The 15439-nt window shown below is 40.2% G+C and overlaps 1 protein-coding gene across 1 annotated transcript; it reads left to right on the plus strand.

Moving 5' to 3' along the window:
• The first annotated feature begins 11366 nt into the window (after positions 1-11366).
• LOC105027516 (claudin-like protein ZF-A89) lies at positions 11367-12677 on the plus strand. The gene has a single exon (XM_010899649.5). The coding sequence runs from the start codon at positions 11520-11522 to the stop codon at positions 12165-12167; it is 648 nt and encodes a 215-aa protein (XP_010897951.4). The 5' UTR covers positions 11367-11519; the 3' UTR covers positions 12168-12677.
• The last annotated feature ends 2762 nt before the right edge of the window (positions 12678-15439 follow it).

Here is a 15439-nt window from a genome sequence, read left to right on the forward strand (position 1 = left end):
GTATGCCTTTCAACAGTACTAGTGCCGGTAGTAGGTTGCTAATATAATCACAATTTGAAATTAGATGCATATCGAATAAGCAATGTGGTGTTTTGAGCAGCAGTGGATGAAATTTATTGTGACGTCATAATCAAATTCCGGAACTCGGAGCAAGTACTGAAATCACATGCAAAAAATCTAATGTTGGGGATCCTGGTAAATATATTTGGAACTTAAATATGAAAGGGCTAACATGTATTTGTGGATGCAGCAATGTACTGAGTTCACAGAGTGGTTTTAGGGAAGTGTTCCTGAGCCCATGCAGTGATTTCCACTACAGAATCATGTCTGTTTTAATACAGTGCTGCCTGAGGGCCCGAAGATCACAGCCATCCAATATAGATTTTTGGCCTTTTCCCTTGCATACAGATATTTCTCAGAATTCTCTGAATGTTTTAATGATATTTTGTACTGTAGATGATGAGATCCCCAAACACTTAGCAATTTTACATTAAGATTTTTGTTTCTATTGAATATAGGGTTTAAATGATTTGGACAACATTGCATTCTGTTTTTAATTACTTTTTACGCTGCATCCCATCTCTTTGGAAGCAGTGTTGTATACATATTCACTCCCATTCCAAAGTTTGGGGTCACTCAGACATTTCCAACATCAAATAAATCAAATATACAGTGTAGACATTGTTAATGTTATAAATTACTATTCTAGCTGGAAATGGATGATTTTCAATGGAATTTCTGCATAGTCATTAGGAGGCCCATTATCAGCAACCATCACTCCTGTGTTCCAATGGCACATTGTGTTTGCTAGTCCAAGTTTATAATTTTAAAGGCTAATTGATCATTAGAAAACCATTTTGTAATTTGCACAGCTGAAAACTGTTGCTTCTACAGAAACAATGAAAATGGCCTTCTTCAGACTAGTTTAGTATCTGGGGTATCAGTGTTTGTGGGTTCAATTACATGATCAAAATGGCCAGAAACAAATAACTTTCTTTGGAAACTCATTAGTCTATTCTTGTTCTGAGAAATGTAGGCCGTTCTATGCGAGAAATTACCAATAAACTGAAGCTATTGTACATTAAAATGTACTACTCACTTCACAGAACAGTGCAAAATTGTCTCTAACCAGAATAGAAAGAGGAATGGGAGGCCCCAGAGCACAAAAGACCACGCTGGGTGCCACTCCTGTCAGCTAAGAACAGGAAACTGAGGGTACAAGTTACAGAGGCCCACCAAAATTAGACAGTAGAACACTGGAAAAACGTTACCTGGTCTGATGAGTCTCGATTTCTGCTGTGACATTCAGATGGTACGGTCAGAATTTGGTGTTAACAACATGAAAGCATGGATCCATCCTGCCTTGTATCAACGGTTCAGGCTGGTGGTGGTGGTGTAATGGTGTAGAGGAAACTCTTGGCACAGTTTGGGCCCCTTAGTACCAACTGAGCATGGTTTAAATGCCACAGCCTACCTGAGTATTGTTACTGACCATGTCCATCCATTTATGACCACAGTATACCTATCTTCTTAGTGGCTACTTCCAACAGGATAACACACCATATCACAAAGCTCACATAATCTCAAACCGGTTTCTTGAACATTACAATGAGTTCACTGTGCTCAAATGGCCTCCACAGTCACCAGATCTCAATCCAATAGAGCACTTTTAGGATGTGGTGGAACGGGAGATTTGCATCATCATTTGCAACTGGTGTCAATACGGTATAATGTCAATACGGACCAGAATTTCTGAGGAATGTTTCCAGAACCTTGTTGAATCTATGCCACTAAGAATTAAGGCAGTTCTGAAGGCAAAGGGGGGTCCAACCCGATACTAGCAAGGTGTACCTGATGAAGTGGCCGCTGACTGTAGTTACTTAAAATGATTGATATTGATATTCATTTTTCAACAACAAAATACTAATGTTTTAAGTTAGGAAGGGTTCAGAAATAAATATTTGGTGGAATAACCCTGATTTCTTATCACAGCTTTCATGCATCTTGGCATGCTCTCCACCAGTCTGTCACATTGCTATTGGGTGACTTTATGCCACTCCTGGCACAAAAATTCAAGTAGTTCGGCTTTATTTGTTGGCTTGTGACCATCCATCATCCTCTTGATCAAATTCCAGAGGTTCTCAATGGGGTTCTGGTCTGGAGATTGGGCTGGCCATGACAGGGTCTTGATCTGTTGGTCCTCCATCCATACCTTGATTGATCTGGCTGTTTTGCATGGAGTATTGTCCAGCTAGAAAAACCAATTCTCAGAGCTGGGGAACATTTTCAGAGCAGAAGGAAGCAGATGTTCTTCCAGGATAGCCTTGTATGTGGCTTAATTCATTCATTCTTCACAAAGATAAATCTGCCAGATTCCAGCCTTGCTGAAGCATCCCCAGATCATCACTGATCCACCACCAAATTTCACAGTGGGTGTGAAACATTGTGGCTTGTAGGCCTCTCCAGGTCTCCATCTAACCATTAGAGGACCAGGTGTTGGGCAAAGCCGAACATTTGACTCGTCAGTGAAGATGATCTTATTCCATTAATCTAAGGTCCAATCCTTATGGTCTTTTGCAGACTTCAGTCTGGCTCTTCTTTGCTTCTCATTGATGAAGGGCCTTTTTCTAGCTTTGCACGACTTCAGCCCTGCTCCGCAAAAGACTAAGAAACCACTGCACCTTTTTCCTTTCCAAAAATGTTGAAAAGGAAAGTTTTGAGTGAGGAACAGAAGCATTCAAATTGCAGTGGTCTTTTAATTTTAACCCTTCTGTTCCTCACTCAATGGAAAGGAAAGAAAAAGATGCAGTGGTTTCTTATATAAATATATATATATATTTACATAGTGGGGAGATCAAGTACTTGATACACTGCCGATTTTGCAGGTCTGTAATTTTAAACATAGGTACTCTTCAACTGTGAGTGACGGAATCTAAAACATTTGTATGATTTGTTAGTAATTAATTTGCATTTTATTGCATGACATAAGTATTTGATACATCAGAAAAGCAGAACTTAATATTTGGTACAGAAACCTTTGTTTGCAATTACAGAGATCATACGTTCTTGACCAGGTTTGCACACACTGCAGCTGGGATTTTGGCCCACTCCTCCATATAGACCTTCTTCAGATCCTTCATGTTTCGGGGCTGTCGCTGGGCAATACGGACTTTCAGCTCCCTCCAAAGATTTTCTATTGGGTTCAGGTCTGAAGACTGGCTAGGCCACTCCAGGACCTTGAGATGCTTCTTACGGAGCCACTCCTTAGTTGCCCTGGCTGTGTGTTTCGGGTCGTTGTCATGCTGGAAGACCCAGCCACGACCTATCTTCAATGCTCTTACTGAGGTAAGGAGGTTGTTGGTACATGGCCCCATCCATCCTCCCCTCAATACGGTGCAGTCGTCCTGTCCACTTTGTAGAAAAGCATCCCCAAATAATAATGTTTCCACCTCCATGCTTCACGGTTGGGATGGTGTTCTTGGGGTTGTACTCAAGCTTCAGCTTCCTCCAAACATGGCGAGTGGAGTTTAGACCAAAAAGCTAAATTTTTGTCTCATCAGACCACATGAACTTCCTCCTCTGGATCATCCAGATGGTCATTGGCAAACGTCAGACAGGCCTGGACATGCGCTGGCTTGTTCTCCCCACTATATATATATATATATATATCTATATATATATATATATATATATATATATATATATATATATACACACACCTTCAATGGTTATGTGCCAAACTTTTTACTTGTACTGTATATTTAATCAGAGAATTAGAGCGGAAACCTGATAATTTTATAAATGCTGATTGGGTTTTGGAGTTTACACCCGTTTAGTTGAAAGAGAGTACTTTGAAAGATGCTTTGTTCACAAGGCAATGAGTTTTTTTTTTAAGAAAACCACAGCAAACATGCTGTGTCAACCAAATGCTCGTAAACAAATTATATATAGTTAAAAACAAACTAAGCAACATGTTTGGTTTTGTAATTAAGTAACTTCCCTAAATGCTTTTACTCATGTATGTGGCACCTGTGTGGGAAAACTCAGATCACAGAACTGATGGACAAGTAATTACTTGTCATAGTGGCATTCAAGTGAATTTTTTGTAATGTGTGTTCTAGGCTGCTTTTGTTACTGCCCCTTTCCAAAATAGGAATGGGTAGGTAAAGGGTCATGGTTGAAACCACCTGTCGATCACAGAGTAAGCACATCAGATCTAAAACGCAGTTATTAGCTCCACCGTACCCTTTGGCTATGGTGGAATAATCATTGACTCTTTCGAAATAAATAAAACATTTAAAATAACATAGACATGTTTTCCTTTGTAAAAAAGGCATGCCCATATAATCTGCACAAAACCTCTGGTGTTGAATTCAACTGTTTAAATAATTCAATGTGTGGCTGTTTGCATACACACACAGATGAAGACATAAACACACCAATAACCTGGGGAACCGGTGGTACTGGTTCAGGTGCAATGACTCCAATTCTTCCGTTGGAGCCATTCAAGGTACCATAATTGTTAATCCATTGGCCAATCGGATTTCTGCTGTATTTTATTTCGCTTTCTTTGTACAGCAAAAAAGCTAGGGTTGTAAACAAACACGTTTCATGTTCTTGAAAACCTTCACAATTACTATTTGAGAATAAGTATTAGAAGGCTACATCTCTTGCCTACTCCACTGTATGCACAGTAGCTCTGAAAAGTGTTCATCCCCTTGGACTTTTCCACACCTTCTTGTGGCACAACATGAAATCCAAATTGTTATACTTTTTTCCACTGATTAACACACAGAAGTCAATAATGTGAAAGTGAAAAATAAAATCTACAAATTTTTCTAAATGAACAAAAACACAAAACATAAAACATATTAAATATTTGATTGCAACAGTATTCAACCCCATTAGTCAATATTTGGTAGGAGGCTCCTTTGCCAGCAATTATAGCCATGAGTCTCTTGAGATCTGTACCAACTTTGAACATCTAGATACAGCCTTTTCGCTCATTTATCTTTGGAGAAATGCTCATGCTCCGCCAAGTTAAAATGGGGTTTACTGATGTAACAGTGGTTAGATGGATGGGCTGGAAGCAGGCTTTAAGGAAGAGAAATACAGGCAGATAATAACAGTCTGGAGATTTTTAGAAGGCTTGGGTTAGGAATGTAAGCGGAACTGAATAGAGCATCGGTGACTGGTTTGGGTGTTGAACAGATATCCAGGAATCCAAATGAAATAGGGGAATTGGAGATGACACGAACGGGAGGCTGGAGAGTTCAATTTATGAGGTGGGGGGGCAGCAATTTTCTGCTTTTTCCACATATTCTCAATTGTTGGTCCAGCCTTTGGTCCACTCGAGTACATTGACATTTTTGTTTTTAATCCCTTTCAGTGAGGCTTTGGCATGTTTGGGGTCATTGTCCTGGTGGAAGATGAATCTTTGACCAGTATGAAATCTGATATTGTGATAGGAGAGATCCGATGTCAGCTGATGCATCACTGAGCTAATGATCACTTGGGTTTCCTGGCTGAATTGGCTAGGTTAATTGTATAATAGCTCAGTTGACATAGGCCTCTTGGTGGCCTCATTGACTAGTGCCCTTCTCACCCGATTACTTTGTTTTTACCTTGGAAATGCTCTTATTACCTACCTGGATTGGTGCTTTTGAAGAATTGATATGCTATCTGAAAGAACAAGATTGCGAGTACAAGCGGCTGAAATGGGTTTTCTCATCACGACCCTCCTCGGGCATCCCCATAGCCCCCCCCCTAAAAATGCGATCCACGGTAAAGGGAGCTTCCCGCTCCAGGTCTCAGTAGAGAAACGTGCCGAGCATGCACAAGAGGAGGCGACGATTCCAAAGGTGATCCTCCTCCGTCATAGCCTGCTGGTTCCAGTTTAGGTGGATCATTCTGTAACGATGTTGTGTGGTGTAGTGTTGGCAAGGAACCAGGCGCAGGCATATATCGCATTTGTGGGGTTTAATAAACACACAAAACAAACCGAACACGAACAGAAAACGATAACTCTAGACTGAATTAAATCAAATCTTAATCTTCTACTGTAATCTTCAGACAGTACAAACAAGCAACATTCACCGATAAACGAACAGACACTAACAGCAACAATGATCCACAATGTGATGGGAAATTGAGAATATATGGCACGGTGGCGCAGCTGCTCACCGCACCATGACATCTGTATGGAGGAGTGGGCCAAAATCCCTGCTACAGTGTGTGCAAACCTGGTCAAGAACTACAGGAAACGTATGATCTCTGTAATTACAAACATAGGTTTCTGTACCAAATATTAAGTTCTGCTTTTCTGATGTATCAAATACTTATGTCATGCAATAAAATGCAAATTAATTACTTGCAAATCATACAATGTGATTTTCTGGATTTTTGTTTCCGTCACTCACAGTTGAAGAGTACTTATGATAAAAATTACAGACTTTGACATGTTTGTAAGTGAGAAAACCTGCAAAATCGTCCGTGTATCAAATACTTGTTCTCCCCACTGTATGTAATATTTTTGTTACGTGTGAAGTAGGGAGTGTTGAATGTATGTTTGTTATCTTTAGTTTACAGCAGAACATCTGTTTATCCGTACACAGGAAGTTACGTTGAGTCTCAGCACAAAAGTGACTTCCTGTGTACGGTACAACCGGATGTTTCTTTGATATTGAGTGTGATGTGATCGAATTTGTAAGACAGAGTATCGAGTCTGTAACATCATGAACAACAGACTTGATTTCTATCACATCCATTTTATGAGCAGTTATTTATTAATTTACTGTGATTGCATTTATTCCCATTTTCAGGTTTCTGGTATAATTAGTCTATTTTGTTCATTAATTTGTTATTTTTTGTCAGACTGCTATGATAAACATACATGCTGACTATACTAGAGACAGACTCCATTAAGCTAACAGCCTGGCTAACCGCCTGCTGCCTGACCTGCACATCTCATGGTGAGGCTACAGGAGTCAGGCTCTTGTCTATGTTCCTGGATGAATGAAGAGCACCACTCCAGCTAGGATGCAGTCTATCACTCTTCAGCAGGACATGCTTGTATCATTTTGTAGGGGGGGTCCCATGAAAACATCTACAAACTCAGTTTTCAGCCAGCAATTGAGTTGTGTAAGTCGGCTGTTGATCTCAACACAACCCATACACACTGAAGCTATGTTCTGCTTTGTAACCTCTCATTGTTCCATCCTAACGTCATTGGTGCCAACAACATTTCTATACTATCTAAACTTGCCAGTTTTACACTTCACCAGCACCAATCCCAGATTTTTCTCAATGTCGAACTAGAGATTTTAGTTTCTCAGGCCTGCTGATAGAAACTGTCTGCTGCTGAAACACCACACTTGGGCTCCGTTTTCCAGCTCCAATGGGAAAAAACTGTTGAAAGTTTAGCTGATCAACAGCATTTCTTCCCAGTAACCTGAGAAAGTTGTCCAGCTGCAGGGTCTGTGGGGTAAAGTTAACACTACTACTACCATTTCTGCCTGATGTCATAGATATCGTTTTTTCTATCTTAAGATAACCCATGCCTGATAATTGCATCTGAAGCCGAGCTTTTAACTTAGCTATTTTTCCCAGAAGGGGATTGTTCTCTAGCATGTTAAAATTACAACAACTGCAAGCTTTGGCTGGTCAGGTTTGAATAGCTCCATTTATATGATCTTGGTTTACTGTTTAGTCCAAGTTGCAACTGCAAATGTTATTTTCCATCTTTGCAGGAAGCGAATTTCCACCGCTTACAAAGCGTGCTTTACCTTGCTGTGTTGGGGAGGGTTGGTTGAATGCAAACTGTTCATTCCACTCGTTTCCAGATGGAGAATAAATTCTACATACTTATTGTACTGTGATTATGATGGATTTCTGGAAAGAGACCAGTAACATTAGATAAATATTTATTCCTCAAAATATAATGATTTTTTTTTTTACATTTGCCTCACAGGTCAGCTACTATACCTGAGGTCAAATTGAACAAACATTCTCTCGCACAGGTTGACCCATGTGACTTCATGGAAAAAAAATGATGATTTGTTGCAAATGTCTAGGAAGAAGGCTTGCTGCAATCTTGAACACTTGTTGTGAGGAGACAGCTGATGAGAAAGGCCTACTGAATGGATATAATTGGATATGACAAGATTTTGTTTGCAGTTGATTTTTGGACATCCCTTTTGTAGTAAGAACCTAATGTCATATCAGTTATTATGGCATATTATTGATATGGGGGGGCTATGAACACTGTCTCCACACAAGACACCTCTGCAAACACACACACACACTACATATTCACACTCTTTCTATATATTTCTATTTTTCTTATCTAGGAGCAGGTCAAGCTGCTGTTAGAGAGGTTTTGTTCCGTCACTTGTGTTTGTCTTAAAATGCCTTTGGGCATCGCACCAATGCTTTGCCTCTGTTTCATGTGCTCTGCTCAGGCTATAGTTACTAAAGATTTGTTATCCCAAAAGTTTTACAGAGGGATTTATTAAATACTTATAGATATTTAATTTAATGCCTTGAGGCTTTTGCTAAAAACTGTGAATTTTGAGGTCATGGAAAAGTCCAAACATTGTAGTAACCTTTTCAAACTAAATAGGAAAGATAAGCTGGTTGTATAGCTATGGCAAGACTGAACTTGCATTTCACAACCTTTCCGCCATGCTGCATTTGTAGGGGTAGCAGACGAATTACAATAAGAAATGCCAAAGTTCAGTTTAGCTACGATAGCAATGTGTCGCTAGGTAGATGCAACCTGCTAAACTACTAGAAGTTTTATTTTACCCATATTAAATATTCTCACTGGGAAGGTGACATTTTATAAAGGGTAAAGTTCTACAACGAGATAGGTGCTTACTCACTCATTCCCTACTATCCCTTGCTTAAACAATCTAAGTCCATTTTCTGTAATATTATTTTGCTAAGTATAAGATTTGTATTAATTAGGAACAATTATATTAATTCAGTCACAAAGTGTAATTTATTTACTGCGTAGGTATTGCATTACCAATAACAACTGAAATACCTGTGATGAAGGATTTGGAATAATTTCCTAAATACTATGCATAGTTTCACTTGTATCCAAATAACTTGATTAATAGTCAGAATAGTCAACAGAATACTTAATAACCAAAATAGTAATGATGTCCGTTCATCCGAAGGATCCATTGAGTTTGTAGAAGTGTATTTTGCTATACAGTATATGTCTGCTGATCTTGCCTTGACATAGACAGTGAACTGCTGTAGTTCAGACAGTCTGTAGTCAAGAACATTCCCCTCAAAGCAGCTGTTGTACTCAGAAGAACATTAACTCTTGTTTGAATTGAGTCCTTCCTGTCCTCATGAGCCTCCCAAACAGCTCTTTTCTCTCATCATAGTACTCAACTCTATGGGCTCTGGTCAGAAGCACTGTATTATCAAGTGAACAGGCTCCATTTGGTGCACTGCCAGGGGACATAGAGTCAGAGGCTGCTTGTCAGTTAAATATGATTCACAGCCCTCGGTCCACTGACCCTGTGCTTTATTTCAGTTCATGTGAAAGAGGTTGTTTATAGTCATCCTGTGATGATAACCATTATTTGGGATCTTGTCAGGACATTTTCATCTCTTATAGATCAAGACACACTATGTGGGAACCCTCTCCACTACCTGGCGGAATTCTGCCAGAAAAATAACCTCTCCCTCAACATAAAAGAGGAGCTTATGTTTTTATGTATATCTGACAACCATAATATGTCAGAAACACATGATAAATATAGCAGTTAGGAACAACATTTTAACAAGTGATTCATTCAGCAAATAGTGTGGTTATGAAACCACATTCATTGGTTCTATTTATTTTGTTTCACTTGAATATGAGTCCTCCACCTTTATCCTTTATCCCAGAGGGATATCCTAAGGGTACTTCTGATGGAAGGTCAGAGGTTACGCCAACAACACAGCTCTCTCTATTTACTCATGCACACAACCCCTCTCCCTCAACTGTGTTTTCTCTTTCCCATTCTCTCTCCTTCTCTAATAATTTCTCTCTTTCACACATTTATAGAAAGGTCAATATGACTTACAGGTTTACAGGTCCCATGATTGTTATTTTGTTTCATAGATACACACACAAAGATCCTTCCATAATATCCTAATGAAGGGAAGGTGACCATATTAGGCGTTTGTCGACAGGAATTAAATGGAAGGTGACTCACTCCACGGTTCAGTGGCAACCTCCTTCTCTCGCCGAACCAATTACGAAAGAGGGAGCGGTAGTGTAAAATTACATGCTGTTTGCCTTAGCAGGTTTCTGTGATACCAATTGAAACACTTGAGTAAAAGAAGGGAAGCAACTGCTTCCACACAGGTAGGTCCTGAACCATTACTAAGCATTTAAAATTCCTTCATGCTAAGGGTCATAAAAATGCCGGACAGGCCCATTATTGTGGCTGTACATTCTGTACTAATGGTTCTATAGAATGTCCTTATCCACATAAGTGGTCACTGAAGGCCTAATTTACCATATTTTTGCTTTGGAATCATTAAGGTCTTAATTAGGAACTTCCCTCACCTGGTGAATACAGTCAAATCATTTTCCTTTGTCCTTTTACAACTCTGCAAACGAGGAATCAATCTGCTGACTCTGCAAAAGAGTCAGCAGATTGATTCCTCTTTTGCAGTGTTAATTCCTCTTTTATAACTCAGCAAAAGAACAATCAATCTGCAGACTCAACCAGGGTTGTGAGATATCAGACTTAATAGGGAAGGTCCTGTTGGAAAGTTCCTGTGGCCAAAACCATACGTTGGATAGCACTTGTTATCTAGAGTAGGTTTAAAAAACATCCAATACAATTTTGTTTGAGAAACCTTCTGGGCCATTCAGTACTGCTCAACCCAAAATATCCCTTCTGCATTTAAATGGTGTCACACCCTTTCAGTATTGATCCAGATCTATATACAGCAGCTGTATTGAAGCTGTTTGGGGTGCCTAAAGGTGGGTCTATATCCCATTTAGACACTTGATTGGTTCCTGCATTGTGGTAAATATCACACACTGGTTAAGAACATGTATTAAGAATATAAGTTAAATTAAAACCAATGATGAACAGACTTAAATGTAATAGAGAAGAGAATGAACTAGCTGGCAGGAGTAGTGCAGAGGGGAAGAGCTACGAGGCACATGGAGGGTGAGGAAACGGAAGGAAAGAAGGTGTGGGGGAGGGGAGGGGAGGATGTAACTCTTCACAGGTATCATGTGTTTGTGTGTCAGGGAGAGACCTGTTGAGCAAGTTTGTTGCTAGGGGTTTTCAATCATGGTCCCTCCCCCATCTGAAGGGTCATAAGTATTCCCTCTCCTCTCTCCTCCCCCAACTTGGCACTAGGACCTGGAACAGCGAACACACAGAGAAGACAAAGGAACCTTTACGACACACAGAGACAGAAAAGACAGAGACAGACAACAAAAGGCTCAGTTTCACTCAGAGAGACCGAGAAACCAGCGTGAGACCGGATCCAAGATGGTGTCGTCTGGTTTACAGATGCTGGGCACAGCCCTTGGGATAATAGGCTGGATTGGGACCATCGTGGTGTGCGCTTTGCCCATGTGGAAGGTCAGCGCCTTTATCGGCAACAACATTGTCACGGCTCAGACCAACTGGGAGGGCATTTGGATGGGCTGTGTGGTCCAGAGCACCGGCCAGATGCAGTGTAAGGTCTACGACTCCATGCTGGCCCTTAGCTCCGACCTGCAGGCCGCCAGGGCTCTGACCATCATCTCCATCCTCGCCGGAATTTTCGCCCTCCTGCTCGCCGTGGCCGGAGGAAAATGCACCAACTGCGTGGAGGACGAGGTGGCCAAGTCCAAAGTTGGAGTGGCCTCAGGTGTGGTGTTCATTATTGCCGGGGTTCTGCTATTGATTCCTGTCTGCTGGACTGCCAACACCGTCATCCAAAATTTCTACAACCCCCTTTTGATTGAATCTCAAAAGAGGGAGCTGGGGGCTTCACTCTTCATTGGCTGGGGGGCTGCTGCCCTGCTTCTGATCGGAGGAGGCCTGCTCTGTTGCAACTGCCCCAAGAAGACACCGAGTTCCTACGCCGCAAAGTACAACAAGGCTCCCCGCTCCGAGAGCTCTGCACCCATCCCCAGCAAGAACTTTGTCTGAGATGAGGAAGAGAGGCAGAGAAAGATGGGGGAGAGACTATCTGTCTACTACAAAAGACTGTCTTTAGCTAAAATCCAACTGTATGTACTGACTCTGCTTTTAAGTACCAGTTCCTCTATGGTGCTTCTGTATTAGGAATGTTTAGATATTTGACGGCTAAGAGGTGAACCGCGTGACAGCTGATTTGATGGAAATAACAGTTGGTGTAGAACCACACCCGATGAGGGAAGTGAAATGCTTTCAAAAAACCATGCAGTTTAATTTGCTCTGGGCGTTAAACTGTGTTCTTAAGCATGTTCATGTAAATGTGTTTGGCGGTATGTTTCCAGTATGGTTATAGAAGTCCCTGATCTTCTATTGGCAGTATGTTGTGTTGATTGTTTTATACTTTTTGTAACCGTTTTACTTGTTATTGTTACTGTTATATGTATTCATACTTTTTTAACATTGTGTATGTGTTACAGTCCATGGTTTTGAAACTCTAAATAAATATTTTTCATTTCAGTGTCATCAATTTGTATCAATAAACAACGCATTCAACATGAAAACATACATTATTAAGCACTATTTCCATAGAAACATTTGGAATGTATGGAATAATCTTACTTAACTAACTTGCAACTTGATAGGGAACTGTTGTAAACAAAGCCTGTAAATGTTGTAACTCACTCTAATCCCATTTATATTCAAAATTTGCCCATAAACATGTTGCAGGATTTGGTCTCCATGGACCTGAAAATATCATGTGAATAAAATGTTTGGTCAACAGAACAAATCCTGTTTGCCATAGAAGAGAATTTGAGGAGGATGCATTATCTTGATCCAACTTGACAGGGTGTGGCACATCAAAAGAGCCTGGGACTGATAGTTCCTAACCTGTCTTTATAGGGAGTTCAGCTATAAACAGAATGAAGGGATGTGGGTGTGTTGAAAAAATTACAATAATGTAAACACCCAGCTAGTTGATCTGGTATAATGATTTCAGTCAATATTTAACCCCAAGCTGCAGCACTACTTGGCCTCTGGAGCCAGCAGGCTTAGACCTCCGGCCCTCCCTAGGCCAAAACAAATTCAATAGGGAAAAGGCATGTGATGTTTAAGGGTGAACTGGTACGTTGAGAGAGAGAGGGTCGTGTTGTGATGAACTGGTGAATACAGCAGGTGAATGTTTCAGCGTTGTGACTGTGATCACAGCTGTCCTGTCCTCAGACTCCAAAAGGGAAGTTTATTGTTTTAGCTGATGTTGTAATGCTAGAACCACCAAATAAAACATACTGAAATCTAGTAGTCGGCCAATTCAGAACATTCCACTGGTAAAACATACATAACAACCCACCACCATAGGATTAGAATCCATTGTTGGCTAGATGAAGTAAAACCAGTTTCTTCTTGAACCGAAGAAGACAGGTGTGAACAGGTGTAAGACCAGACAGGTGTGAACAGGTGTAAGACCAGACAGGTGTGAACCAGTACAGACCATACATGTGTGAGCAAGTGTAGACCAGAGACATGTGAACAGGTGTTTCCTGTGGAAGTGTAGCTATTCATTACCCCCTACTGGATTGAGGAGGTATAACACTTGCTCAATTAAGCTGTACTCACAACCCGGGCTCAGAGGGTATATAACAAAGTATTGAGATTAACTTTTGTTATTGACCAAATACTTATTTTACAGAGGAATTTACCAACAAATTCATAAAAAATCCTACAATGTTATTTTCTGGATTTTCTTTTCTCATTTTATCTCTCATAGTTGAAGTGTACCTATGATGAAAATTACAGGCCTCTCTCATCTTGTTAAGTGGGAGAAGTTGCACAATTGGTGGCTGACTAAATACTTTTTCGCCCCACTGTACATTACATAGCATATGTACATTTGTGCCAGCTGACTTCCTATGATAACTTACTTTAGTTTACGTTTTTGCGCTACAAAAATGTTATGAAAGTTAAGAATTTACAATAAAATATGTTATGTTAGCGAATTCCAAGGTTAGTTTTAAGGTTGACATTGCAGTATGGAAGTTGAAAAAAAAATCTCCATTTATTTGAACTTGCAACCACTGGTATACACACAATACTCCGTAGGGAGAATTTCTTGCAAATTTAAATGAGAAATAACAAACTGAAATATTACATTTACAGTATACAGAGCCTTCATAATGACACTTGAAATTGAGCTCAGATGCATTCTGTTTCTATACTTCATGAGATGTTTCTACACCTTGGAGTTCATCTGTGGCAAATTCTATTGACTGAAGGTAATTTGGAAAGGCACAGATCTGGAAGAGGGTACCAAAATATCTGCAGCATTGTAGGTCTCAAAGGTCAGAGTGTCCTCCACCAAATGTATGTAGTTTTGAAAAACTAACAGTCTTCCTAGAGCTGGCCATCTGGCCAAACTGAGCAATTGGGGAAGATGGACCTTGATCAGGGAGATGACTAAAAACCTGAAGAATGGGAGAAACTCCCCAAATACAAGCTTGTAGCTTAGTACCAAATAAGGCTAAAGGCTGTTATCACTGCCAAACGTGCTTCAACAAAGTACTGCGTAAAGGGGTCTGAACACTCATTTAAATATCATAGTTAAAAGAGAAAAATATCTGAATGCTTTCTGAATGCATGGTACTACAACTATCAATACCCTAGCATGGTTAACCCTACTTAATATGCATTTGCCATTTGTTGATACTATAATTATATGATGTACCTAAAAAGACCAGTAAACATATTGTCACAGAGTGGACATTTTTTTTCTAACAAGAAATATTTTTATGAATAAAGATGACCAATGCAGAATGTCAACAGCAAAATTTAAAGGACCATGTGGGGAAAAGGGAAAAGTACTGTGGCTTTTTGTCTCTTGATATTCATGGTCGTTAGTAACATTCTGCATTAGTCATGTTAGTCAAATAATTTTATGTAAAACTGTGACGACCACGCCCTCTGCTGCCTCTCCTCCCCCTGCAGCAGACAGGCCCCGGCAGTTGACGTCACCGGTCTTCTAACACGTTACATCTGTCTTGTTTAGCGCACCTGGTTCTCATCCTCATCATCCCCCCAGTATATATGTTCCCTGTGCTTCCCCTGTCTTTGTGTGTTATTGTCTCGCCTGCTAAGAGCATTGTTAGGCTACGCCAGTTTTCTAACCATTAAATAACAGTGAACAAATACGACTTTGTCTTCCTGCTCCTAATTTTCAATCGAGCCTGACAAAATCAGTACAGCCCATGCTTTGACAATATATTTACTTGCCTTTTATGGAACAGACTGTA

Source organism: Esox lucius, chromosome 7 (genome assembly GCF_011004845.1).
Source record: "Esox lucius isolate fEsoLuc1 chromosome 7, fEsoLuc1.pri, whole genome shotgun sequence".
Classification (NCBI taxonomy): domain Eukaryota; kingdom Metazoa; phylum Chordata; class Actinopteri; order Esociformes; family Esocidae; genus Esox; species Esox lucius.